At 35.1% G+C, this 25941-nt stretch overlaps 2 protein-coding genes across 3 annotated transcripts in view; both read left to right on the top strand.

Moving 5' to 3' along the window:
- LOC150102360 (uncharacterized) overlaps positions 1-23963 on the top strand; it is a 65838-nt gene extending 41875 nt beyond the window's left edge. The window contains exons 3-4 of the mRNA XM_090399658.1: positions 5666-5786; positions 23769-23963. Of these exons, the coding sequence (XP_090255784.1) occupies positions 5666-5786; positions 23769-23811 (164 nt within the window). The 3' untranslated portion in view covers positions 23812-23963. The remainder of the gene's footprint in view (positions 1-5665; positions 5787-23768) is intronic.
- Positions 23806-25941, top strand: part of LOC150102359 (eukaryotic translation initiation factor 5-like) — a 159798-nt gene continuing 157662 nt past the window's right edge. For both annotated transcript variants that reach the window (XM_090399657.1, XM_090399656.1), the window contains exon 1: positions 23806-24024. In XM_090399657.1, coding sequence (XP_090255783.1) covers positions 23950-24024 — 75 coding nt within the window. In that variant the 5' untranslated portion in view covers positions 23806-23949. The remainder of the gene's footprint in view (positions 24025-25941) is intronic.

The raw sequence follows: 25941 nt of genomic DNA, 5'->3' as shown, positions 1-25941 counted from the left end.
CCTTGGCATCCATAAGTTTGGGAAGCACTGGTCTAATGCTAAGTGTAAACGATGAGCGCAATGCCAAATCACAATGTTGGGAAATTTTTGTAGAAGTTTGATTGCAACACCTGATTTGTTTCTTAACATTACACTATCTCCATCAGAACAAAATGCAATAAAATGATTTTTTATATAGTTATCAGAAAATCCATATGAATTTAAAGTAGCAATTATAGTAGCATGTATACATTCCACTGTGGTATTTTCTAATTCTACAAGATTATTAAACAAGAAGAACAAGGGACTCGCAAATTTGAGAAAAATTTAACAAAGGGCTCACGCGAGCCCCCTTATAGCTCATAAATAATTAATTATTTATCTTCTGTCTGCTGTCATTCACTAACATTTTTTCATAGACATCACAAATTAGGATATTTCCTACTAGTCCATACATTCCCATTATTGCTATTCATCTTTTAATACACCTATTCTCATCTTTTAGACATACATGTTATGTTCCTGATATGGATCGCCCTCAGAAACCATTCCATTTAATCTGTTCCACCTATGAGTATTCCCTTTCTCTGCAATGATTTCTTTCTTATGACAATTCATAACTATTATAAACATAGCAGTTATATTTTGAAATATCTGAAGGATAGTTGGAGTGTGCATCAGATTTTATGGTAGCTATAAGTCTTTTACACTTGAACAAAATTCACCTGTACATACATTCTTGTAATTTTTTTCTATGATATTTGTCAATTTTTTTTTCATGTTTAATTATTATTATTATTAATTGACACCTCCAGGGAGTCCAAAGACTCGTCAAGGGAGGGCACCTGCTCTACAACTCTCTGTCTCCACCAACTATAACTACACCAATGCCATCTGCCGCCCACTGCCACCATCGCCACCACTAGCATTTCCACAGACAATCACAAACATCCATGCCCATGGTGAGATTTGAACCTGCAGCCTTTTGGCTGGAGATCGGATACCCTAACCAGGCTGGCATTCCTTCATTAATTAGCAGTATAATGTCTTCCACTTGCATCTCAGTTATTAAACTAATTTGTCAACTGATCTAGTACTGTTACTTTAGTTGAATAAAAGATTATAAACTTTAACGTACTGCCGTCTGTAAATTGCATATATTCTCAATCCAGTCTGAACATTTGTATGATGATAAATCCAAGTTTAATAACAAATTGATGATAAATTTAATAACATAATAGTTATAGCATATAGTAGTCTATTTTTTGGGTAGTGCACTCAGTAGTGCCAGTGCACTTGGCAAAATCCAGATTTTATGCTGCCATTCTTAGCTGGTAAGTTTGTTGGTCTCATACAAATATCATAGGGAACCCCTTTGGGAATCTTGAATTTATGATCATACAAAAGTTCAGACTGGCTAGAGAATATGTGCAATTTACAGACAGTAGTACGTTAAAATTTATAATCTTTTATTCCAACTAATGTACAGTAGTACATCAGTTAACAAATTGGTTTAATAATTAAGATGCAAGTGGAAGAATTATACTGCTAATTAATGAAGGAAGTCACTTAAAATTGTTTAATAATAAATTTAGTTTAATCCTATATCCAAGTGTGAGCAAACAAAGTTCGCCTGAAAGTATCTTCAGGACTGGGGTAAGGTAGTACAACACCAGGGCATTGGTGGAGCAAGCTACCAACTCTCCCATAATGCAAAACACATCTCCTTGCAGATATGTCTAATGTTATGCATTAAGGGGAGGGCCACTACCCAGACTAGTTTCGACCTTTATTGAGGTCTCTTCAGTGGGAACCAGGCCCAAGTAGAGATACCGGTCAGAAGCATTAGCAAGGTCATCTCTACCTATAGGAGTTGCCAATTGGTGTGCCACCTTTTTAATAAATTACTCTGGATTTAGAGGAAGATGTTGAAAGTTTATTTTTCACTTGGTTAGAATATAATAAATTTAGTTTAAACTAAATGTATTATATTCTAACCAAGTGAAAAATAAACTTTCAACAACTTAAAATTGTTTGTAGAATTTTTGGCTATGTTTCATAACCATTTTCAGTACAGGAAGATAACCACAAAAAAGAGAACAACAATGAAATTGAGTGTGTGAAATTATATGTGCTATCAACTGCAGAACTCCATCTGCAGAAATAAAATAAAAATAGTAAAATTTTTAAATTTAAATAATTAATTACAATTTATGAAACACAATGAATGGTGAGTATTAGGATAACTTCCCAAAATCGAGAAAGTTTAAGACTGAGATTGTGAATGAGTGCTTTAGAGCTTTCTTTGTAGTCTTTCTAGAAGAAAGACTTTGTGTAACTTTTGTATAGAACTTTGGTATAGTTACATTGAATTCTGTGTTTTGTAGATGTGGCATAGCTTGCTATACTGGATTTATTGGCTTCCTTAAGTGAAATATATTCTTGATGTTCTTCAAGATGAATTTGTGCAGAACAAGCAATCTGTCCAAGATAACATAAGCTCCAAGTGTATGGAATTTTGCAAAATCCAGTATAAGAAAGCAGAGGATATTTGTCTTTTGGAGAGATAAGGATGGTATTTAGTTTACAAACTAGATGAAAAGAGACGTAGGTCAGTCTGGCAAAGAATTTCTGCTATTCTTTTTGAAAGTCCTTTAATATATAGGAGACAAATTCTGGAAACTTCTTCTTGAGGATGGTTAAGATGATGGCCATGTTTTATTTTATTAATTGTTTTTATATTATAATCATTAGAATTAAAGGTAGCTCTGATAAAGGTAACTCTGATAATAATAAAGTTCTGATAAATACCTAGAACAAAAATGATATTGAAACAACTGACGTAACCACAAGAAAGAACATATAAGAATATAAGTTACCTTCATAACTCTGCTACTAGTATGCTCTTTCTTGTGGTTATATCAGTTGCTTTAATATCATTTCTGTTCTAGGTGTTTATCAGAGCTTTACTGACCCCCCCCCTACTCATATGCAGGTATTTAAGTGTATAATAAAACTTTTCTTTTGTTCTTCCTTGTTCATGTTCAGAAAAGAAAGACAGTTATCTTCTACTTCTAGGATAAATTTGCCTCTTGGGTTTACTGAATTAGTTTTATTCTTTGTATAGTTTGTTCTGATAACTGAAATACTTAAGTTGTCAAAACAAACTATACAAGCAGATAGAAGGAATAGTTATGAGGTCTCCCATTTCCCCTACTCTAGCTGATTACGAGAATTGTCCAGAAAGTAAGGTCTGGTCAAGGATTTTAAAAATAAACTGGTAGAGAAGAAAAGTTTTATTATACACTTAAATACCTGCAAATGAGTGAGGGGGGGGGTCTGTAAAGTTCTGATAAACACCTAGAACAGAAATGATATTAAAGCAACTGATATAACCACAAGAAAGAGCATACTAGTAGCAGAGTTATGAAGGTAACTTATATTCTTGTATGTTCTTTCTTGTGGTTACGTCAGTTGCTTCAATATCATTTTTGTTCTAGGTATTTATCAGAACTTTACAGAACCCCCCCCCCCCTCCCCGTATAGACTTTATTTTTCCATATAGTTACCATTGACATCCAGGCATTTTTGGTATCATGGCACCAGCAAGTTCAACTGAGTCACTCTGTTCTACACTTCCTCATCTTCATCACCGCCGAGATGGGAGCCACTGCTTCATATGCCGTTACAAGAGGTAGTCACTGGGTGCAAGGTTGGGACTAGGGTAGGCAGGTGATCAAATATTCCCACCTAACTTTTGAATTTGCTGGGCAGTTTGAGTTTTATTATTATTATTACCACGGGCTACTCCAGGAGTCCTTAGACTCATCGAGGGAGGCCCTAAACATCATGTTCACACAGCTGTTCAACATTCTCACAGTATCTATCATACCTTGCCTTGAACTCGCTCACTGTCATAGCACCCACAACAGACTCTGGCAGCTTATTCCACTCATTTACCACTCTAAAAGTAAAGAACCCAGCTCTAACACCCCTGCTAACCATGCTCTTGCCCAGCTTCCATGGGTGTCCCCTAGTTCTCCCACCACTAGTCCTGATCTCAAAAATATCATCTGAATTAATCCTATAGAATCCTTTTAGCAATTTGAATGTCTCAATCATATCTCCCCTTTTCCACCTATCAACTATTGTTGCAGTGTGAACTCGCATGTTATGTTTCATCACCAGTCACAATATGAGTAAACAGTTAATCTCTTTCATTTTTGTAATCCTCCAAAAAATTTGAGCTGATTTCACTCGTTTATGTGCATATCAATCAACATTTTTGGGACCCACACAATTTCTTATGCCCCAGCTTTTCTGTCACAGTTTCATGAATGCTTAAGCATGAAACTTCCAGGAATTCAAAAGAAAGTTTGGTAATTGTGAAACGATTCTCATGAATTTTCATGTTCACTCTTTCCTCCAAATCATCTGTCACCACACTTTTTCAACCACTGCACTCTTCATCACGAAGAGTGCAGTGGTTGAACCTCCCCCCCCCCTCATATTTAAACAAATGACACCATTACCCGCCCTTACTGTCACTCATTACATTAGACCCATAAACCTTATACAGTCATTAGTGAATTTCTGCAGCACTATTGTTTTCTGCAATAACAAAAACCACATCGCACCATCAACCTTACAACTGGCAGGATTTTTTTATCACAGCACTCATTATAAATTATTTGTAGAAGTCAACAAACAATAACATGATGAAAATAAAATAGTCAACAGCTAGCTAATAAGTCACTATTCTCTCATGCATGCAATCCCCCTCTTCCATATCTTATTTCAGGGTAAATTCTGGTAAATTCAGGGTAAATGGAACTAATACTCCCCATTCACGTGTTTCGTAAATTGTAATTATTTAAATTTAAAATATTTTATTAACTATTTTATTTTTATTTCCTGATATCTATTAATGCAATTGGAGTTATTCTTGATATTGCATATAATTTCACATACTTCCAGTTTAATTGTTCTCTTTTTTATGGTTATCTTTCTGTATTTAAAATGGCTATGAAACATAGCTGAAAATTCTACAAATAAACAATTTTACATAATGATGATGATGATGATTTATGGTTTTAATGGTGCAAAGACAGAAAAAGGTTCGACTGCACTATATCAAAGGTTGTAGCAGTACACAAACTAAAACGATTACAATCATCCAAACCTGCAGTGTGATTTGAACCTGTGACCTGTTGGTTGGAGTGCAGGTATGCTAACCATTCAGCCAATCAAGCTGGCCTACATTAGTTAGTTGTAATAAAAGATAGTGCTGTGCCCTCAATCACTGAATTATTATATATAAGAATTTTTTTTATGCTTTAATTTCTTCATTTGTTCATATCACTCAAAAATGAGTTGCTTTGTATACATATACTTTAATGTTATCATATAAAGTGGCTTGTACTTATTCTAAATGTATACAAATTGATCAGAAAGCTTTTAGTGACTTTTTTGTTACACACCTATGGACAAAGTTTTATCAGGATGCCATACTTTTTTTCTTTTCTGATGGTCACTTGAAATACTGAAATGGTAGTTTTTCAAACTTCTTGGAAGAACACTGAACTTATTGAACAACTTTTATATATATGGATCATGGTTTAATTTTTTAAATATTTTCAGTTCCAAGTTTTTTCAGGAAAAAAAATTTTTTTTTTCTCTCCCTCAGAACTTTTGGGTCGAGGAAATCCAGCAAATTATCGGAAACTGCTAGAAATTCCCAACTCTTCAATATTAAGTGGGTTTATGCATTTCCATGAAACCTGGAGTCCTAGTTGCAAAGGCAAAAGGTATGTATAGTTATTTTTATTGTTATTATTTTTTTAATCAATATTTTCCCTTACATATTTTTATAGCACTTGAGTGATATAAAAATTTGATGCTTTTATCTGAAACATGTGTCCACAATATGCATTACTATATGTTTGAATAATTTTTTATATATATAATTTTGATTTTAATATCTGTATGAGGTACTATTCTTGGGGCACAAAGTTTGTGATGATAACATTAGTTAATAGTAAACTGAATTGTTTGGCTTTATGCATATTTATTTTACTTATACTAATTAATGTGATTCACCATCATCCTCTTATTGCATCTTCAGGACTATGATCTATGGTTTTGAGATTGGCTTGTATACATAGACAAAAATATGCTTTTATTTAAAACTAGATTGTTTAGTAGTATCATCAAATTAGAACTAAAATTATGCTACATTTCAGTTAATTATAGAATTATCATTGCACTAACCTTACACAACATGCCCTCAGTTATCTGCATATATTACCTGTTCCTTCCTTAACTTAATCTGGTATTTTTTGTAATGAAAGAGTAGTTGGTTATTGGAAATTCATTGTGATATTTACTCTTTCACCAGAAGTATTTCCTTAAATTTAATCATTATTAGCCTTCATTGATTTAAATGTATCTTTATTTTTATATCTTATGTACAAATTGTATATGTATACAGCTCTTAGGAAAATATAAAAATATACTTATAATTTAATTTTAATCCTTTAATGGCATTATAAACTTCATCACCCTGTTTTTAATATTTTCATTAATGTTTGCAATTCAGATAACCTGTTTTTTCTCATCAGATTAGCCACTTGTGCTATCTATCTATCTATCTATATATATATATCTATTCTATATATATAAAAAGATAAGCTGAAATTTGAAACGTTTTTATGTCACGTTTTTTGTCTCTTCATTGTTTTGAAATGTCCAATGTGTTTGCCTTCACGAGACAAACACATTGTTGTCTCATGTCTTGAGTCATCAGAATTGAAGGAGAACCGGCTTACCAACCCGGAACTCGAGAGGTTGGGCGCCAGGGGTGTATATATACAGTAGAACTCGGTTATAACGAATTCTACAGACCGCATATATTTGTTCGTAATAACCATTATTCGTTATATCCAAGAAGGTCATAATTTGAGCGAATTAAAAATGTTTTCAGATTTTTCTCAGCATAGGTATATTGGGTAACATAAATACATATGTGCATACATACATATAAAGAACAAAAATTTATTTTTAAAACTTCACATTTTTATATAAAAAATCATCAAGTGTGCACAAGACGCATATTTCATATGTTTGAAATTGTTCCTTATACCACTAAGATGCTTAAATGTGTCGTGTGAACTTACAGATCGCGATTCCATAAATCTTGTTAAAATATGTAAAGCACTTTCTGCTTCACACCAGGTAACGATTTTCTCATCATTGCTATTTTCTTCCTTGGAGTCACTACTACTGTTATCTTCTTCTGGTGTATGAGAGATTTGTTTTAAGATGTCAGCGTCTGTTGTATAAAATTATCAATCTCTGCACATGTTTCAAAATTGTTCAAGTTTCACACTTTTAACCACGCTGATAACGGTAAGTTATCCTCTTCATCTTCTTCAGATTCGCACTCGTATTCTGCAAGACCAGCTTTCTTAAAACAGTTTTGTATCGTAGACAATGACACCAAATTCCAAGCATCACTCTCATTAAACGTATTGTGTGAAGTACACTGATCTTCGAGTCGTAAGCATAAGCATTTTCTGTGGATCAGTTCCAAGACTAACAGACGCGAAAATGGGATTTAAAACATCTAATTACTCCTTGATGAAGTGGTTGCAAGACAGATGTCACATTCGGTGGCAAAAAACAAGTTTTATGTTTGTTAAATTAGCCACTACAGGATGGGCAGGACAGTTGTCTATTATTAATAAAATTTTCCGGTTTTCACTGCAAAGATTTTTATCCCACTTGCGAATTTCATTTTCGAAAATTTAAGATGTCATCCAGGCCTTTTTATTCGCTGTATAATCTACGGGAAGGTTCTTTATGTTTTTAAAGCATCTAGGCTTTGCCGATCTTCCAATTACAAGAAGCTTTCTTATATCGCTACCGGTTATGTTCGCACAAACTAAAATTGTGAGTCTATTTTTGATAAGTTTTCCGCCAATGCACTTTTCGTTTTTAAATTGAAAAGTTTTTATCGGGCGTTAAATTATAAAAAAAAAAAACCCCTGCTTCGTCTGAATTATAAAAGTTGTTGTATCCATACCTTCATTTGATGTCCAGCCATACATTCTTGATCCAGTCAGAAACGTTTTTGTCAATGGACAACGCCTCGCCACTTTTGCGTAGACAATATTGTTTCTATTCTTAAAGCGATCAATCCACCCATTGTTGCATTTAAAATTGCTATAACCAAGTTGAACAGCAAATTTTTCTGCTTGAACTTTCAAAATTGGTCTGCTAATAGGTAAGCCAGCGGTTCTACGAAAGAAGTGCCTCGTCAGCGTCACTTTTATTACACTTTTTAAGTTTTTTACACTTCGATAAATTGTTTTCAAAACCTTTCAGAGTCACCTCGCAATTCTTCCAAATTGTTGATATTGTAGATGGGGACAAACCACACTTCTTTGCTACTGTCAGATTTGATTGGCCACTTTCCACCTCCCGTATAATTTCTACTTTTTCGGAAGCCGATAAAATTTTCCGTTTGACTTCCGACATTTTTCCACAACCAGAAAATGCATACGTACGAAATGTCAGTAAAGGAACCACTAACGTGTATTATTCGTTCATTATTCCTGTGAAACGAATTCGTAATAAACATGAAATACATGCATTAAATCAAATGTAATTCAAATATACCTTCAAAATTATTCGTTATAAATGTGAATTCGCTGTAACCGTGATTGTTATAACCGAGTTCTACTGTGTGTGTGTGTGTGTGTGTGTGTGTGTGTGTGTGTGTGTGTGTGTGTGTGTGTGTGTGTGTGTGTGTTTTAATAAATATAATAACCTGAAAACACACACACACACACACACACACACACACACACATATATATCTGTTTACTGTGTCTTTTCTCCGACTTGTCACCTCTCCATTATTTGATATTGGATTCCAAACTGCATTACCTCATTTACAAAAGGATGATTGCTTTCTTGTATTTGTTGGCAAAGTTCATATAAATCAAAGAAAAAATCCTACTTATATTTCTAGCTACTTTATTAATAATAGTAATTTCTATTTGTCAATGTGTTCTTCGACATCCATTTTGTTAACTTTTGTGATATATCCTTTTAACTTCAGTTCTCTGATCATCAAATCCAAATCCCTAGCCTCACCAATAACCACCAAAACTAGTAGGATCACAGTAATACAAAGTATGTAATCTTTTCATTCTGAAATATGTCTACATTTTGTCATGTTAAACTGACAGCTTAACATGACAAAATGTTTAACCATAAAGCCAGAATGTGAGGCTTGATAGGGAATTGCGATGTTGTACAAGATTGCAATGAGAGTGGTGATCAAAGAGAGAGTGAAAGCAACTATACAGAGAGAGAAAATGGTTTAAATTATGAAAAAAATGAGGTATTATTTGTAGGGAGTAAGATCGCTAGGTTGCACGCAGTGATACACAGTGTGCAGTGAGAGTCGAATCACCTGCAAAACTCTTTCCAGAATTCCTCAGCTAAGGGAAATAAACAAGTGTTTGAAAGAAAAAATAAGCGTAAGAGTGGGAGAGTTTCTGAAATGAAGGAAAGAGTATTGTATGGTGACTCTTTATTAAGAGGAGCGATAGATGGGAGTTTAACTAAATCATACTTACCGGGTGCGAAATTTAAGGATGTAAGTGAGAGTATTAGAGCGCAAAAACAGAGGGTGAAAGAATTGATAGTTGTGGCGGGTACGAATGAATTGAAAGGAGTTAAATTTTTTATGAGAGAGGACTTGAAAGTATTGTTAAAGGTAGCGAAAGAAAAGAGTGACAGAGTTAGGATGGTGAGTCTGTTGCCCCGGTACGACAGAGAGGAGTTTAGGAGAAGGGCCATAATCGCAAATGACTTTATGCACAGGTTATGCAGACAGTGTGGTGTGGAATGAGTTTGATGGGCGAAAGGATTTACACAAGATGGATGGCCTGCATTTGAACGGATTTGGTTTGCAGAGACTGGAAAAAGTGTTGCTGAATGAAGTGAAAATGGATGTGCAGAACCAGAGAAACCAGAACTACCAAGGAGGGGTGGGGGAGTGGATATGCAGACATCAGTGAGACAGTTGAGTGTAAGAATGTATATAATGTACCCGAGATTATTCTTCCTTCGAATCCTCGGTACCGGGGATTTTTCTTCCTTCAGCATATCAAGAACTTTCTTAGTGTTACAGGTGGAATCGCCTAACTTCTTTATGGAATGTACTTGACCGGAGGTAGAGGTGGGATGAATATCGCCAAGCCTCTCTTCTCTCTCTGACTGCATGGTAATACTCCTCCAAGCTCTTTAATTTCTTTTTATAATCTGTCTCTTTTAGTTCATCCTTTAATCCCAATCGAAACTGATGGAAGACTTCCCAATCTAAATGTGGCTTTTCTTCTCCTGAAACACTCGGACTACTTGCAAGGGTTAGTTTCCAATTGTAAAAGTCTGTTACACTTTCTTTGTTTCCTTGCTCGCATTTCTGTAAATTCCAAAGATTGGGGCCTATGTTCCTCACCTTTGGAATGTTGTGATATCAAGGTATCTTTAAATTTAGAGTATTTCAGGGTGTCTCTAAGAATGGGGAACGAATTTAAAAAAATTCTTGGCCTGGCCAACCAGTTTGTTTCTAAGAAGAATCGGTAACTGGAAGTCCGACCATCTCCCCTTTTTTAACTTTTCTACAACACTAAAGTAAGAATGAACGTCATCATTATCATCTCCAGAGAACGATGGAATGACAAGGTGAGGATTTACAGTTCTAAAGAACTCCTTGTCATCCATCATTATGTCAGTGCTAGTAAGGTCACAATCGGTATTGTCAGTACTCATATTTTTGCAAATTGCTTAATATTTTAACTGTTGACTGTGCCATTGTTAAATATTATTAATTAATAAATTTTGGCTGCACCATTGTAAAATTTAATTTGATTTTTATTTATCTTAACTTGTCTTTTCTTTATACTTTACTTTCCTTTGCATATACTTTGTTCAACTTCGCTAAGTTAAGACTATCATCTACTTTAACATAAACTTCTCAAAGTTAATCCCACTGTGACCAATTTCTATCCCCCCCCCCCTGCTATTTAAAGAACTTTGTGTTGTAAGTTTATTTAATGTATGCAGTTCCTCATTCTCAAACAAATCAATTAGAAAATTAATTTTATTTTCGACTGTGCCATCTAATTTGAGTAAATATTGTTTGAAAGTTAGGGTGAGGAAAAACAGGAATTAATCACTAACTATATCCAAATTCTCTATATGCAAGTCCTGACTATTCGTACTTTAATGTGCCTGCTGGTTTGCATTTTTTTTTTTTTTTGGAGATAGTGCATTAGCTAAAGAACAGGCCAGGTAGTTACAAAACCATTTATTTTAAACTAGACAAGAAGTACAATACAGATGAGATATTGTGAAATTATTTCACTCAACCTTTTTACAAATAGGGAATGCAATTACAAAACTCACAATGCACACAATTACTGGGTTAACTCATTAGACATAAACCATGCACATACTCGCTCACTGCATAAACAAGTTAACAAAATCCTTCCCTTAAAGACCGACTTAATATTTGTCTAACTACATACAATTTCTTAATCTCACTGTTCCCCATGTTATAACTAAGTTTTTCTGATTTATGCTCACTCGTAGACCTATACCTTTTACGATGCAAGCATTTGGAACCGAAATCCTACTTAATAGGTTCCATAGGATTTTGGAACCTATTCCGTAATATTCCTCCCTTATTCCTGGAGGTATCCTATGTCTGTAGAAGCGTGTGTTCACGGGACCGGTTTGCCTGTTTGTGGGAGGAAAAACCCAGATAAACTGGGGAGAGAAACCCTGCATTCCACGCCCAAGACTGGCTAACTTGGATATGTCTGAGAAAGATCCTAAGTTCTTCATGTCAGCGACAGGAATCGAATGCAGGACACTCCTTTCTTAGCATATGGTTGTGGAGCACGTAACCACGCGGCTATAAACTAAGTACACATTCATAATCTCAATAATCTCACATTCACACATTCATATAAACAAGTCGATAAATAATCTTCCCACAAAAACTTAGTGACTTAGTTACCGCCTATTTTACAAACGATTTCTTGTAAGCACATGCACAATTCTGAGACACACTTCCTTAACAATAACAAAGTGAGTGCCTACTTACATTTTTTATACTTCCTCAAGATAGTAGCATCTTCATTCTGGTTAGCTTTCTTGCCTGCTTGGACATCACAGGTGGTCTCTTGTAGAACTTTCCTACATCGGAAATTTTGATGGAATCAGCCGTAGTTACCACAAGGCCTGCGTGTAACTGCTCTCTATCCGGAGACTAAGACTTGAGAGCCATCGACGAGGAAAATGGCCTGCTGCAATCTGGAGACGAAGATGCAACAGCACTCACTGAGAAGATAACCCACAACAGGAGATGAGCCTCGGTGATGGGAAGATGAAAAGCCTCAATGAAGAGAAGGTAAAAGGTGCCAACGATGGGAACAAAAGCTTTGGGCGAAGAGCCACGATCTCTTTTTATACAAAATCTCGCTCTTTGTTCTCTATGCTGTCTTTTCAGGATTAGTCTTTAGCGATGACGTCATTGCTATCCGTTCAGTCAACACCGGTTGACCTTACGACCTTTGGTTGGTATTTCGTCATCGCTAACCCAGCATAATCCCTACTTAGAGCACAACATATATGCACTTTTATAGTAAAACATTCTATTTTCACAATTTCTAAATATTGAGCGAAAAAAATATGAAAAATCAATTGCAAAAATTTAGCAAATTTAAATTTTTCCCGTGGGAAATTTTACATAGGCCACACTTTCCTCAAAAAAAAATAAACTTAAGGGTTTATTTTGTCTTACATCTTACTTCCCTCGCTCTCTGGAGATGGCCATGATTTATTTCAGGTAGTCCTCCCCTCCCTTTTTTTTTCCCCTCTTACAGTCTCAATATTTCCTCCCCTCTGGGATTTTGTACATTTTTGTGAATTGATAAATTTTTCCTGCGAGAGATTTTACAGTTACCCAGCCTTGTGAGCCTCTCACATAAAGGAGGGAGAGAGAAAAGAATAAAGATGACATGATTTTAGAGATTGTATATTTTATTCAATAGTAGTGTGAAATTAATTGATCCATGAAGTTATTCATATTACAATACTACTGCCATTAAGTAGAGGCTTGCCTACGCGTGGATAGGCTTATGTGTTCGTCAGACATGTCGTAATAGGTTACATGGTATAATAAGAACACAGATGGTTAAGAAAATAACTATTTATTAACTTAAAACTAATATTTCGCTGGTATTATATCCAGCATCTTCAGAGCACACAACACAAAGTTTGTTACAAAGGCAAGATAACCACAATCCGGTGTAATAACAGTGGGGCTAGTAAAAGTGATTGCAGCGTGCAACACAAGACTAAAGTCTAATATGGCGCCATCTAGGTTAAAAAAAAAAAAAAAAAAATCAGAGGTTTGAAATAGTAATCCAAAGATAGTCTTAAAAAGTTTGAAAAGTATAAATTAAAAAGTAATAAATATTAATTTGGTCTTAGGATGACTGTCTCCCAAATCTTTGGTAGATTTATACAGCCATACTTGTTAAGGTTTGGAGTATGTTTTAAGGCTTCTGTTGATTCCAGGAATAACCTCTCTGACTTGTAAATGCACAGAAGCTTCTACAAGTCAGAGAGCTTATTCACAGGTTTCAAATCTGAATGTACCGGTAACGACACTAACAAGAACTGTGGGTCTAAGGAAATGTTGAAATACAATACACAAACTTCCAGGATTCTCTAACTGAATTGAATAGCAATGAAAATAAGTAATAAAAATACCAAAAGTATGAAAATAGGCACACGAACATAGAAAACTTATTTTGAATAGAATCTATAGAGCAAGTAAAATATTTCTTCTATATATAGGCACACAGTTTTTAGTGATGATGGCAACTTAAATATAGAAATACACAACAGAATAAGCAAATCTGATATGGTGGGGATCCAGATGAATAAATTTACATGGAATAAGAGAGAAATTAGCAAAATACTAAAGTGTCATTATACATGACAATGTTCAAACTGATTAAGTCATGGATCAAAAGTTTGAGTGGAAATAAAGCCCTTCATCAAGCCCTTCGTAAGGGAGTGAACTGATAACATCAATGGCAAAATCGTATTAAAAATGAAGATATTAGAAGGGAACTTGACATTCTTAGCATTCAACAATGTGTGAGCAGAAGTAATCTAAGGTGGTTTGGTCACTTAAATATAATGGGTGAAGAAAGGTTAGCAAAACAGATGCTTGATGTCAAGATAGGGAAGAGAAACAGAGGAAGACCATGATCTAGGTGGATTGATTCAGTCAGAAGTGGCTTAAAATCATGTTGGAATGCTGACCATTAATAGACTGGTTTGGGGGAAAATTATGGATAGGAAGATTAATAATAATGTAAATTTAATCATGCAGTGCCATCAAAGTAGCCTGAACATCCCTTTAGGGTACCTATCAGGATATTGATGATGAATTACTGCTTTATTTTGTTAACGAAATTATATTGTGAGAAAAGGACAACTAAATTACAGTGGTATCTCACTAATCCGAACTAATAAAAACCATGCTTGTTCGGATTAGCGAATTTCTCCCCAAGAGACTAAAATAACTAGCATTTTAAGACAAAAAAATAATCAGATTCTAATGGTACATCAATTTGATTCTGTAAATAAATGAAGTAACTGATAGAAAAAAGCTACTGTACTGTAATGTAAAACTTAAAAAAATAATACAGTACATGAGTTTATTTAGTAAAAAATTTAGTTTTTATGTACCTGTATTGTTGAGGATTCTAATTTAACAAAACTGTATAGTTCAGTACATAACTTAAAAAATTAAGTTATGTACTGAAAAAAATTACTTTCTTGTACACACAAAAAAAGTTTCACAAAATAACACACACAAAAAAGTTTTTTTTTTTTATTTCTTTGTAAAAAAGTCACTGGTTTTCTTTTGCTTCTTGGAAGCTGAACTTTTTTTGAATGCTTCTTCTCGGAGCTGCATTAGTAATAACATTTTGTGGAAATGGCGTATCATTCTGCTTAGCCTATTCTATACACACATTAAAACTCTCAACTGCCTCTTCATGTTCAACTTTTTTTTTCTTCGAGTTCTTTATCATCAACATCGTCTTCTAATTAATTCTGTAGCATCATATTTACAATCAATTTTATAATCAAATCAGATGATTTCAGCATCCGATTTGATTTCTAATTCACTTTCGGTTCTACCTGTAATTCATTCGGTAACATCTATTTGTGAAATTTCAACATCCGAATTTATATTTTTAACCAAATTATGCAGGTTTTGAATTCCCTCTTTTGGTGTATCACCGTTTATCTTTTGGTGTATCACCGTCTGCCTCTTCATGTTCAACTTTTTTTTTCTTCGAGTTCTTTATTGTCAGCATCGTCTTCTAATTAATTCTGTAGCGTCATATTTACAATCAATTTTATAATCAAATTGGATGATTTCAGCATCCGATTTGATTTCTAATTCACTTTCGGTTCTACCTGTAATTCATTCCGTAACATCTATTTGTGAAATTTCAACATCCGAATTTATATTTTTAACCAAATTATGCAGGTTTTGAATTCCCTCTTTTGGTGTATCACCGTTTATCTTGAACTGTGGCCTTCTAGAATTTATCTTGGTAAATTCTAGAAAGCCGCAGTTTTCTCCATGATGCTCGAATTGCTTCAGGTTCGAAGGCTTCCCAAGCAGCAGCAACTGAGAATACTACATTCTTCAAATTTATATTTTTTATTGATGTGGTAATGTCATAATTTTGGGAAATTACATTTAAAAGCAGGTCTCTACGATACTTTAATTTAATGGATTATATCATGTTCTGATCCATTGGTAGCAACAATGGAGTACAGTTGGAGGCAAAAACATAGCCATAAAATTTCTGTTCTCACTAATCAATTCATCTGGCGGAGGATGTCCAGGACAGTTATCCAATAACAAAAGTGCTTTCTGTTCTAAATTATTGAATTTTAAATAAGTTTTAACAGTCGAAATCGTTGTGAAACCAGTTTGAAAAAAGTTCGACATTCATCCATCCTTTACGTTGACTTCGGTACAAAACTGGAAGGCAGCATTTCTTAAATGTCTTGGGATTTTGATTTTCCAATCATAAGTAACTTTAATTTATGTTTTCCTGGGGCATTTGCACAAGGCATTATCGTGACATGCTCTTTGGACATTTTTTGACCGGGCACTGAGGCCTTCATTTCTGTGAACTAGAGTTTTCTCTGGTAACGACCTCGAACAAAGGAAACTTTCTTCAGCATTATAAATTTTTTCTTAAAAAGCTTTTTGGAATGGTTCTATGGCAGAAATGTCACCAGTTTTCCCCCTGATATTGATAGATGCCAAATACCGTGCCGTTTCTTGAATTTTTCTAGCCACACATCACTTGCTTTGAATTTCTGATCCACGTAAATTTGTGAATGGAAATGCTTAGCTTTCTGCTATAAAATGTCTTCTTTCTTGAAGAAACCATGTGTAAACAGCAGAATCAAGTAAAGAAAAATCACTTGTTTCAGAGTTTGTCTCTTACTTGGTTATATATATATATATATATATATATATATCACTGATTGTAGATTTGACGACATTGTATTCAGTAGCAAGTTGTACGGCCACTTCACACTTTCCTAGACGCTGAATTATTTTACATTTATCCGACAATGATAATGTTAATGGTAGGCTTTGCCCTGGTAGCCATTTTAACGAAAAAAAGTTTATTCTCGTGGAAAGGCTTAGATGTTGGTTATGCATTTTTTTACTAAGTAGTTTAAGGAAATTACATCACTAGGATATACATTAAAATAAATTTTAATATACTTCAATATTTCGGCAACGTCACATTGCCATTTTCAAGAAACTTGAGAAAAAGACACATGCATGCAGGCACAACAAACAGTAAATGAGGAAGAAGCAGGAAGATATCATTTCTCCTAAAGTCTTGATGGTGCCTCCTAGCGGGCACTGTTGGCATTCTTGGGCGATTGGGCTGAAGGTCTACTGATGTAGGTTTCCCAAATTTGAGGCAGTCTCATGCAACCAAAATATGCTGAAAGCTTTATTTTGTTAGACCAGGCTACTTACCTTCCTATTGAGTACAATCCCACCAACTCTCAAATTAGAAAACTCCACAGGCTCCTTAAGAGGGTCACTTCTTGGCCTGTGGAAATCACTAACAAATTAAAACCATTTAACTCCATACCCCCCCCGTATTTATGGACTCCCAAAAATACATAAGGAAAATGTGCCATTACGTCCCAGTGGTTGGCATTGATTCCCCCACATACAAACTAGCTAAACATTTGACCAAAGTTATCTTACACTATACTGGCAACACACCTTCACACATAAAAAAAACTCAGCCCACTTCAAAGCCAGCATAGAAAACCTTACACTCAAACGTACTGACATAATGGTCAGTTTTGATGTCTCCTCCTTATTCACAAATGTCCCACTCAAAGAATCCTTAGAGCTAATCCAAGCTAAATTTCCTCCTGATATCACAGCCCTTTTTCAGTTCACAATGAACTCCGGCTATTTTGTTTGGCAAGGAAAATTCTACAAACAAATAGAGGAGACAGCCATGGGTTCTCCACTCTTCCCACACTTGGCCAACTTTTATATGGAGATTTTTGAAGAGAAAGCCTTAAACTCTGCCCCACAAAAACCAACCATTTTGCTTCGCTGTGTTGATGATGTGTTCACTGTTTGGCCACATGGCTCCGATGCACTCCTCTCCTTCCTAACACATATAAACAACCAACACCCCAGAATCAAATTCACCCTGGAAGAAGAAAAAACAACTTTCTTAGACACACTAGTCACCTGCCAGCCTGATGGAACCTTGGTTTTCTCAATCTATAGAAAACCCACCCACACAGGCAGATACATTCACCAACAATCCCACCACTACCCTTCCTCACAACAATATGGAGTCATTAAGACACTACACAACAGGGCTAAACTTATCTGTTCAAATGACAATGCCCTAACCACATTCTCAACACTCTCAGCCAATGGCTACACCCCGAAAAATCCAAAAAATATTGAAACCAGTAAACCACAACCTCCCCCCCCTCCCCTCACAACAAGGATTACTCTAAATCCATCACCATACCCTATATTGGAGGCACCTCGGAAAAAATTACCAAAATCTTAAAAAAACACGACTTAACTTCCTGTTACAGACGATATAAAAAATTGGCATCCCTTATCCGCTCTACTAAAGACCAACCTCCCCCTCCCCTTAGACCTACCGGGACTCTTGCAGCTGTAAGCTCGCCTACTTTGGCCAAACAGGCAGGACAGCCAATATCAGAATTTCAGAACAGAAGGACTACGTCCGGTTTCACCAGTACAGCCACTCTGGTCTTGCTGACCAGGCACTGGACACCTGCCATAGAATACATTGGAAGAAAGCCACTTTAATACACCGTAGTAAATACAAGTATGAAATGCTTTTCATGGAATCAACTTCAGCCCTAAGAAACAATCCGAACCTCAACAAATTTGGCCGCATGAGACTGCCTCAAATTTTGGAAACCTACATCAGAAGTCCTTCACTCCCATCGCCCAAGAATACCAACATTACCCGCTAGGGGGCACCATCAGGACTTTAGGAGAAATAATAGCTTCCTGCTTCTTCCTCATTTACTGTTTGTTGTGCTTGCGTGCACGTGCCTTGTTCTTAAGTTTCTTGAAAATGGCAACGTGACGTTGCCAAAATATTGAAGTATATTAAAATTTATTTTAATGTATATCCTAGTGATGTTGTAATTTCCTTAAATTACTTAGTAAGATATAAAGTTTAGTGTTAAAAATAGTAAAATAAAAAATGAAGTTAATAAACAGTAAAACTGTCACTTTTAAAATTTATCAGAAAAATAAAATCGCAATTACTAAGACAATCGATAATCATTCACTGAAAACACAAAACTATAAACGACAACTCAGGCAACGTTTCATTTCAATAACCAAAGAAAAACTGAGTGCTATACACAACCAGGCTTCAGGATAAGTCGTTGTTGTTGTTGAAGGAACGTAAAGATATACAAACATTGTGCATTAGTGGTGGCTAATCAGTTCATTAACGACACTGGTGATTCGTGCCGACAATACAGTACGTACTGTACAGTATAAAAAAGCAAACCTATAATAATAAATCAGCTAACGCCTTTTATTCCCTTATAGGGAGTAGGCGAGGACTTTTAACCCTATCTAGCTTTTGGAGACTGAGTGGGCAGTTCAATCTCCACCGTTAGCCAATCAGAGATAGCTGGCCCATGTCTATCACTAATTATAGCAGCCACCGATGAAGAGGCTGGCAAACAAGTGCTGCCATCTCTTGGTACCTAACCCTAACAAGATATGTTACTGTCTGACATAATGTGGGTACTACGGTCGATTTTCTTGAGTTTACGGGATGAAAAACCCGAGTTTCCGGGAGGAAAAATCCAGTTTACCCATGCCAGAGATCGACTAACTCGGGAATCGGTCGAAGAAAGGCTTAGAAAAAGTTCCTCCAGTCGGAGACTAGACTTCAACTTAAGTCTGACTTCAAGCGACCAGGTGCAGAGGACGCAAGCGCTACTTCCACTGAGCTACACAGTCCTTTCTTGGCCTGTGTAGCTCAGTGGAAGCAAACCTGAACACAATAAATCAAAATAGGCCTACAGTATAACCATACAATCGACAGCATGAAAAAAAAAATATTGTAATAATAATAGTTAAAATAATAATTATTAAATAAAAATAATAGTACACAAAATAATAATACTTAATAAATAAAACCTTTTTTTTCTTCTTTCAAACTGCAGTTTGGATTACTGGAGGGTTTGGACTAAAAAGGTTCGGATTAGCGAGATACCACTGTATTTTAAAAACAATAGTCTGTTACATATGTCATGCATACTGTATAGATGTCTAAGGTTACTATTGAACTAAATGAATGCATTGATTTAATTAAAAATTTCTTTATGAAAATGATAACTAATTTAATTTAAATGTGTTCATGATACAAAAAACTGTTTTGCATTGCAAAACTGGTTTTCTCTCAGACATCAAGTATTTATTTCATGTGCCCCCCCCCCCCCTTTCCATTCCTTGGGACAAGTTGAGCCCTCCTAATGATGGATTAAGTATATTTCATGACTTAGATCCATGCGTGTTCACGGGACCGATTTGCATGTTCCGAGGGAAGAAAAACTAAAGTTTCCAGGTGAAAAAACCCTCTACTTCTGTATGAGACTGGCTAACTCGCCTTTAGTTGAGAGACCAGATAAAGGTTCCTCATGTCATGGACAGGAATCGAACCCGGGTCTTCCCAACCAAAGGACTTCATCTATACCGCCTGAGCTACGGAAGCTGCTTTCTCTAGTAAAGCACCTTAACTTTAACACATAATGGTGGCTAATTTTTCTCATTTCATGATAAAAACAAAAATAGGAAGTGTGACGTGTAGTGGAGTTTGTATGGAATGAAAAAAAAAACACTGATACTAATGTGAAAGAAAGGGAATTTTTCGAAATCATTAAGTAGATATTTATGAAGTCTTTCATATTGAAAGAAAAAATTTTTTCTTTCAATATGAAAAAAAAAATTTTAAAAGTTATCATTTGTTTTACAACAATAATGACAAAACAACTATTGGGAGAAGAAGATATAGCAGGTTGAGTTTTTTTTAATGATTGTTTTTTCATAGTTTTTCGTATTAATGTTATTATCACATCCTCCATGCAGTCAGCAGACTCTTTGTGGGAGGTTCATTGAACTGACAATATATTTATCATATGGAATCTTAAAATCCTTAACACTCACTGCATTAATAACATATTCTGGTAATGTGTTCCATTCACCCACAATTCTCCATGTAAAAAATCTACTTATCACACCCGTTTTACCACATTCTTCCATAACTTCTAGGAATGGCCTCTGGTTCTTACCCATATTAGAAAGAAAAAGTTCTGAACCTTAATGGAAATAAAAAGAGGGGAAGAAAGTGAAGATGATTTGTTTATGTTATGACTTTAGAGAAAACCCCATCTAAAGTTGCAAGTGTTTTTGTGATTCTTTAAAATGGAACGCTGCAGCATTCAAAGAATTTCTTATTTCCTTTTCTTCATGCTTACACGGTGATCAGAATACATCTTCAAAAATGTTGGTTTATATTAAACTGAAGTTTTACTCTAACACTGTACTTGTTTCCATAATTTTTGAAGATGATTTCGTATTTCCTGCTCTCTCTGAATGAAATAAAAGTAAATTATGTTAAGAAAATAATACATTTTGAATGCATTTAGAATGAGGCTGAAGATTCACTCGCCACTTATATATGATAACTCACCTGTGGCAAGTGGATTTTTGGAGTCCTGCCTGTAGTACTTTGTCCAGGATTTTTTGATAATTTTTTATGTTAATCTTGCCCTTGAAAGCTTATAAACCTATGGTATATTTAGTACTGCCATTGGGGCTAAGATTAGAGAACTTTTTTTTTTTTTCCTATAAATCAAATGTGTTAGGCTCATTAGCCCAAATCAGGCCTCCAGTAAAAAGGGTGGCAGCACTCATACCTGACAGTGCTAATAATCTTCCACCCAAAGGCTTTACACAAATATCCATGTCACAGTGTTGGATTTAAATTACAGCCTGTTGGTTGGAGAGCAGCACTATTATACCCTCGACTACTAGACCAGTATAATGAGCTTATTTTTATAGTGAAATTCAACTGTATTATCAAAGTACCTAACTTGCTTACTTTGACAGGATTCCCCATGAAACACTGTTATGCAAATTGGAGCAGATGGGAATGGATACTAAACTGGTGATATGGATAATGGATAGGAGAATGGCTCAGGGAGAGATACCAGAAGGTGGTGTATGGAGGAGCAGAGTCCAGGATGAGGCAGGTGACCAGTGGTGTGCCTCAGGGCTCTGCGCTTGGGCCATTGTTGTTTAATTTGGACATAAATGATATAGGAAATGGCTTGAGGGGGAGATATTCAGTTGTTTGCTGATGATGCAAAGTTGGGTAGCACAATAAAAAATCAAGCCAATGTTGAGTATTTGCAGGATGATTTAAATAAGCTGGCAAAACGGGCAAAGGGTAATGGATGTCAGTTCAACGTGGAAAAGTGTAAGGTTATGCATTTTGGGATTAAAAGATTACCGGCTGTGTACTACATTGATGGAACGGTGCTCTAAGACATTGATGAGGCTAGGGACTTAGGGGTGTTGGTAAATAGGGAGATGAAGTTCAGAGGACACATTGCTAAGGTGTCCAAGATTACAAATAGGATTACGTGGTTATTAAGGAACACACTAACATCCAGAGATAAAGAGGTTATTATTCCCCTTTATAAAGTGTTGATACTTCCATATTTGGATTACTGTGCTCAGGTCTGGATTCCTGGGAAATGAGGAGGTTGTGGAGAGGGTTCCGAGGAGAGTAACTAGGTTGATGAGTGATGTAAAAAATGCTCCCTACCTTGATAGATTGAGAGCTTGTGGATTGCAGAGGTTGGTTGATAGGCATAGAAGAGGGGATATGATAGACATTTAAATTACTAAAAGGTTTTTATAAGATTGATGCAGGGGAAATATTTCAGCTGTGTTGATAGTGATGGAAGAACAAAAGGTCATCCCTGGAAATTAAAAGTGTGGTTAACAAGGGCGTGAGAACGAGGTTTTTCGCCTGGAGGGTGGTGAATGAGTGGAATTCATTGCCAGATTCAGTTGTGAGTTCTTCATCTGAAAATGAATTCAAGAAGAGATATGATAGATATTGTTTTGCTAGTTTGGGTCTTCCGTGATGAGTCTACTGACTCCATGGAGATACCCGTAATAATAATAATATCCACTCTGTATTTGGTGGAGAAAAGTATCCAAGGAATTGTTTTAAAATTTGAACCAATTCCACATTTCTGTTACTTTTCTTGAAGACTCAATCTTTGATGAGTGCATGTGCATGTTTATTTTTTGTTTATTTATGATTGTACATCACTAATGTTTTTGTTACTTTTCTGTATTAATTTTTTTTTTATGCACTGAATTTTAGATTTGAAATACAGTATGGTATCACTAAAAAAACACACGTACTAACCACATGTGTTTTTTAGTGATGAATTCACCACAGGTTTCATTGTATATATATAAAAAAAAACAATATGGTATGTTTATTTTAGGTGAGTATGTAGATATCAAAATTCTCATGAAAAAAAAAAATATGGTAAGGAACAGACTTGTGATCATTTGTATGTATATAAATTAGCCACTAATAAACATAGTAGTTTCTCCATACATTACTCTCCTTAGAAATGGACTTGGATTCAAATTTTGGAAGGATGGAAGTAATTTATATAATAGTAGGAATTTTATTTGGATCATTTTCAGGCAGGTTTCAAAGAAGACTCTTGAACACACTAATCTAAGTTTTCTTTATTTTAATAGGCAAATGTCTGAATGTTTTTTTCTGCAGATATAACAAATTATAGGACGTGACTGCCTTATTGTTGAAAATAGATTTCAGTTTGACTGGTGTGGACAGAATTATCATGAAGTTGATAATACAAAATGTAGTTAAAGTGACCTGCTGTATATTTGTGTGTGTGTGTGTATGCGTGTGTGTATATATATAAAGTGTATCTTTCATATTACTAAAATCCAGTAACTTGTTTTTTTTTGCATTTCAGGTTCCTCTGCAATTACCATAAGCTACAGCCTTTTAGATCGTGACTATCTGTCCTTATTTTGGTGTGTGTGGTTTTATCTTTTGTTGAGACACATCCGGCTACTGGGACCATCTGCTGCAAAGAAGTACCTTCCACGGATTCGAGATTTTTACAGCAGTGGTCAAACCAGCAGTAAGCTAGAATGGGAAGCATAAATGTGAATCGCAACCTTTCAGATCAGTTCTATCGCTATAAAATGCCTAAACTGGTTGCCAAGGTGTGTAAACTATATATATATATATATATATATAAACACAACAGTATATCTTTATGCTCAAACAAACAAAGTTGCATGATATAATAAGAATTGTAAAATGCAAATCAATTTACTGAAGTGCACTTGGTATAAATAAACAAGAATTGATATCGATTATAAGCACACTCATAACTGTCAGTTTCATGAAATATGAGATCATAGTAATTATGTCAAGATGCCAGTTTCTATTACGCAAAGTGTTATTTAATTTTTTGAATCATCAGTGCTGCATATTTAATTTGTTATACTAGTCAAATTATATATTTTCTAGTCAGCACAGACAGTGGACAGTAGTAGCGGAGAATGCATGTTTTAATGCTGACCCAAATTGCTGTTTGAAATTGTGCTTTGCTTCATCCATTATGTTTGCATTCTCACTTACCTATAAATAAAACTTCAAAGTTAGGTTTGATGATGTTTAATATTTGTGCCTTTTGTAGATAAATTTTGAGCAAGTTAACTATAGGATTCAACCTTGCTTTATAATTTCTGAGCGATTTGCTGTAAAAAATAATCATAATCTCAAGTTATTAATCTTTACAATTGTTTTCCTATATTAGTATATTATTAGTTTTGGTTTCCTGACACATATGATCATGTTAAAATGAATTGTAAAGCATTTGAGATTGATGTACTTACTAAATTCTGATAGTTGTAATGAATTCAATCTTCTTTATAGTAATTCGTTCTTTGTAAGGAACATCCTCTTTTTGCTAACATTGACAACAAGTCAGCCATTACTACCTAACTTCTTGCTTAATTTACATGAAGCATGCATGCTCATCAAGGAGATTGAGTGATTGACAGCTGACAGAGTGTTCAATACCTAATAAACAGAGAAAAACAAGTAGGAAGATAATTGAAAACTGCAACCAGAGAATTTAATTTTTTAGTCAGTTTTTAAGAAAATCTGACAGCCGGGAATATATATTAATAGAAGATTCCAAAAGGGAATCATAGCAATGTGGATCCTATAACTGAAAGAGTTGAGACTGTCAACATGTGATTAGAAAATAAAAGAAGATATTTGAGTGCATTTTTGAAAATTATGGAGACAACTACAGTGTTTGAATAAAAACTTTAATTTAATATAACTAAAATCTACATTCGACGTTTCGACCTTTATGTCAAGGTCATCTTCTGGAACATACAACTATACACAGAAAACAAGCTACACTACAATCAAACTGGTTTGTTACAGACACTGACCAACTGCTACAACATTTGTTGGCCTGACCTTTTTTTCACCAGAGGTCATCTGGTGAAAAAAAAAAAAAAAAAAAAATTATACATCAACGTTAGAGTCCTATTATTAGTGTTATCTGTTGGTTGTAGAAATACATTGGGCACAACAACAACAAGTATCTATCTATATTCATGTACAATTTTGGCTATAGTCCTGACTTATGCTGGATCTTATATATTAGGTAGGCTGAATGTGTGTGTGCCATCCAGATCCTTGGAATTTTCATGCCATCTTTGTTGTTGATATTTGGGTGGTTTATCAGGATTTCGCAGGCTTCCTTAAATTTCCTTTCTTACCAGGTTTTTGTGTGGTGTGGAGAGAAGGTGCTTTTCCAGTTGATTTGGTGTAAGGTGTTGAGTGCATGGTCTGAGAGGCCTGCTTCACCATAATGGTTATATTTAATGTGTCTAATGTGTTCCTTCTTGCGTATAGGGATTGTCCGTCCTGTTTCACCAATGTACGGTAAGTTACAGGTGCAGCAGATGCAATAGACTAAAGGATGTGCTAATGGGAGGAGAGGATCCTTAGAGGAGTTGAATATGGTTTTAAGTTTAGTGGGTGGTTTAAAGATGGCATTGAGGTTATAATGTTGTAGGATTCTGTTGATTTTTTCCGATAACCCTTTAATGTAT

Source organism: Typopeltis vanoorti, chromosome 10 (assembly GCF_054136105.1).
Source record: "Typopeltis vanoorti isolate ZY-2024b chromosome 10, IOZ_Tvanoo_1.0, whole genome shotgun sequence".
Lineage (NCBI taxonomy): Eukaryota > Metazoa > Arthropoda > Arachnida > Uropygi > Thelyphonidae > Typopeltis > Typopeltis vanoorti.
Note: the sequence above shows the minus strand (reverse complement) of the source record. Positions and strands in the feature narration are given on the sequence as shown.